Source organism: Morone saxatilis, unplaced genomic scaffold, assembly GCF_004916995.1.
Source record: "Morone saxatilis isolate NCDOM2014 unplaced genomic scaffold, NCSU_SB_2.0 Contig15, whole genome shotgun sequence".
NCBI lineage: Eukaryota > Metazoa > Chordata > Actinopteri > Moronidae > Morone > Morone saxatilis.
This window is the reverse complement of record NW_023339707.1, coordinates 14045764-14049139: the sequence shown is the minus strand read 5'-3', so window position 1 is coordinate 14049139 and position 3376 is coordinate 14045764. Positions and strand designations below refer to the sequence as shown.

The 3376-nt window shown below is 40.5% G+C and overlaps 1 protein-coding gene across 1 annotated transcript; it reads right to left on the bottom strand.

Annotated features, from left to right (window-relative positions):
* Window positions 1-266: 266 nt before the first annotated feature.
* Window positions 267-3007, bottom strand: fkbpl (FKBP prolyl isomerase like). The gene is made up of 4 exons (XM_035656238.1): window positions 2875-3007; window positions 1907-2080; window positions 1512-1792; window positions 267-1024 (listed from the first exon to the last, which is right to left on the bottom strand). Exons 2-4 carry the CDS (start codon window positions 2076-2078, stop codon window positions 356-358), a joined length of 1122 nt encoding a protein of 373 aa, XP_035512131.1. The 5' UTR covers window positions 2079-2080; window positions 2875-3007; the 3' UTR covers window positions 267-355.
* Between the last annotated feature and the right edge of the window lie 369 nt (window positions 3008-3376).

Sequence of the window (3376 nt, the reverse complement as noted above, 5' to 3'; positions counted from 1 at the left end):
GATCCCGGGTTTCGGCATTTTGACTACCCGATACGGTTGTGCACCAGTATAGATGTACCACCGACCGCATTGGATTGACTGACAAAGCACGACACCTTGTGGTTGACTGAAAAAACTACATTTTTATTTTGGGTTTATTTCACACATTACTCCTGGATGAGTATGTTAACTTCTCCAAAATAAGTTTCTCTCATTTTTCCTTTCAAGTTACATTCAGGAATGTCACACACAGGCATTACTTTACTTTTGAGCTGAGTCAGTGGCTGTAGATGCACTTCCATTTAATGATGAAACACAAGAAGAAACATACCGTTTTACAGATAACATCTAATAATAAGTTGATAATATTTCATCTTCAGCTAAACATTTTGCTGAGTCTAAGTCCCAACTGTGCATTTGTCTCTTTCTCTCTACTTGCTATATTCTTGAGAGCCTTCAAAGCAGCAGGCGATTCTGGCTGTATCTCCAGCAGTTTCCTAAATGCTTGCCTGGCCTCTTCCAGCTCATTCACCATCTGGCAGGCTTGACCCAGTCGGTACCAGGCTTTAGTTCCACCCGGTTCCAGCTGAGTAGCTTTCGCCGCGCTGGCCTTAGCCCGCTCTGGCTGGTTCAGTTTGAGCTGGCACAAGGACAGGTTTGAGTGGAGTTCAGCTTTGGTGGTTTTGAATTCATTAGCTGAAGGAAGGTGCTGTGTTTCATCACCAGTGTTTGTGTCTCTCTGCTCCTCCGCTCGCTCCTGTCCCTGTTTCTTCACCTCTCTAACGTGACCGTAGAGAGTGATGAGAAGTTTGAGAGCTCGACTGTAGCTGTCTGCTGCTCCCCACACATCCCCACTCCTGAATCTCACTCCACCCCTCTCTTTGTGTGACTTCACCCACTCCCACTTCTCAGCAGGAGACACCTGCCAAGATTCCTTGCCTGGTGTGAAAGCTTTGAGTTCAACTGTGGCACACAAAGGCAGGTTTTCCTCAGTAGGATGGGAAACGGAGACATCTGGTCCATTTCCAATCGGAGAAATCAGAATCTGAGGAGCAAAACAAAATAATTAGTCTGTATACTTTCACATGATTGAAAAAAAAAAATGTAGACTGAAAGAAAATATGTGTAACTAATCGATATTCAACAATTATGGCTTATATACAAAACCTTTAACAGTTTTGCTGGTATCAAAACAAAATCACTTACTGAAAATGTTGAGTACAAGTAGAAAAAGATAGATATTCAGGTGACATATCCAATCACAAAGTACCCTTTGTGTCACACTTTACTAAAATATTTGTTATGACCATGTCATTAAAAGGTCTTTGAGTCCATCCAACTTTATAGATCATAATACTCCAAGCACTATTCAGAAATAAAGCACCAGTGCTCCAAAGCTATATGTCAGGATACTGAAAATATCATGAACTCTACACATGTCGAACAAGTTTCACTTAAAATTTGCATAGAAATAAAAAAATAAAAACATATGATAACACTGGATTATTTCCCAGTCCTCTCTTCACTCTTACCTCACATTTCTCTCCCGCTCTCATCCCCTCCACACACGCTTCTGTGATATCGCACTGACCCTCCCCTAGCCTCAGCGTCGTCCAGTCGCCCAGTGGGACCTGCAGCACAGAGTCCTGACACCTTGGAAAAGCCTGCGCCACTGAGTCTGTAAACTCAGCGACCGACAGCTTCTCAATTCCATTTTCAGACACTAAACTCTCTGCTTCATCCCCGTCAGCTTTGAGTCGCACTCGGACTCGACACAGTGAACCCATCCCTGGACGGGAACTGGATGCACACGCTAGAAGAGAGCAGACAAATACACGTGAAGTGAGCTGGATTGCTGGACACTAATACATTTCTATTGTAAAAGCGTGGATCATTTACAGTATATTGAGGAAGAAAATCGTCATACGTGCATCATCTCCAGAAGTGGAAACAGTCTGTTGACTCTCCATGCCTGTTCGCTCTTGCTGGACTTTCCAGAGGCCTCTGGGACACACTGACACCCAGGAGGTGACATTGTAGTCGTCATGGTCACCGTTACCATGCAGTGCGTCTAAAGTCAGATCCATCCATCCATCCATCCCTGGGTTCATAAACATAATAAGATGTGAAATAAAAGATCATCACATCTTCCGCTCAGCTATTTGAATGATGATAAATGTCAGATTTTAGTGAAGAGACCATGCAACCCAATTCTGTGCCAGGGAATAAGTTAAATATCTTACATCTGGAAAAAAAATCTGTTATGCTTTGAAAAAGAAACGTGAAGAATTTCTTTTTTACTTAAAGAAACAATGTCCCACTACTAATCCTAATCCTGTGTATTGTCTAAGGTTCAGTGTCATATTTCCTCGGTAGCTCAGCATGGTTGGGGGGAGTTTCGCTTTTCTTTTACCTTTTTCACTTTATTTGCATATAATATGTAGTGAATCGTGTTTCAGTAACTCTGCCTAGAATAGATATTTAACTCGAAGAAAATTGAGAGATTCACAATCCCTCAATTTAAACAAAAAACGAGGAATTATCCAAGTCTGTTAGCACTTTAGTGGAAATACAACCATGTAGCTATTGTTACATTACGAAGCTGCCGTGAGTTATTATTTTATTAAGACAGTGAAAGTTCAGCACGGTAAACAATGTGTTGAAGGTCTTTAGTTTAAGCAGCAGACATGTAACTAGCTCAGCTTTAACAGTCATTTACCCAGTGCATTAGCACCGTAATGTTAGCCGGATAAAACCGCGGTAAACAATAAACAATGCAGCTTTAGACAGCATCAGACAGCCATGGCGACAGTCCAGAGACACTTCAGATGCGTTATTCTACATAACCTGAGCTGTAGTTAAGTGCTATACGGAGCTAAAGGGCAAATATCTTACCTCGTACACAGGTCTGACATGAAGCATTAACTATCCCATCAATGAGAAACTAATAAACTGTGAGATTACAAACAAACGCTAGGTCCTGCTCTCCTCTCTGCTTCTTCTGCTTCGTGTACAACAGCGTGTGTGTGTGATACCAGGTCGTAAGTGCATTACTGCCATCTACTGTACTGGAGTGTAAACTCAAATTATTTCATGCTGGATATATGTTATATTTCTGTATATTTCTTTGTTTATGTTTATTTTCCTGCCAACCGTTTATTCATTAGTAAATAGGCTTACCTACGGAAGCGTATTGCATTCACTTGAAAAAAAAAAAACTTTATTTTTTGGTTTGTTTTTTTGAATAATTTATTCTGTTTTCTGACAAGTAATTATTTTCCTGTTTTTCTGACAATTTTTCCCCCTGTTTTTCTGAGTAATTATTTTCCTGTTTTTCTGAGTAATTTTTTCTGTTTTTCTGAGTAATTTATTTTTTGGTTTGTTTTTCTGAGTATTT

What these genes read in the sequence shown, in the direction of transcription:
- fkbpl (XM_035656238.1), bottom strand. Translation starts at nt 2,078, where the DNA reads ATGGATGGATGGATGGATCTGACTTTAGACGCACTGCATGGTAACGGT. An exon ending in CACTTCTGGAGATGATGCAC is followed by an intron (nt 1,793 to 1,906) that starts GTATGACGATTT and finishes GCTCTCTTCTAG; the next exon opens with CGTGTGCATCCAGTTCCCGT. An exon ending in GAGCGGGAGAGAAATGTGAG is followed by an intron (nt 1,025 to 1,511) that starts GTAAGAGTGAAG and finishes TTTGCTCCTCAG; the next exon opens with ATTCTGATTTCTCCGATTGG.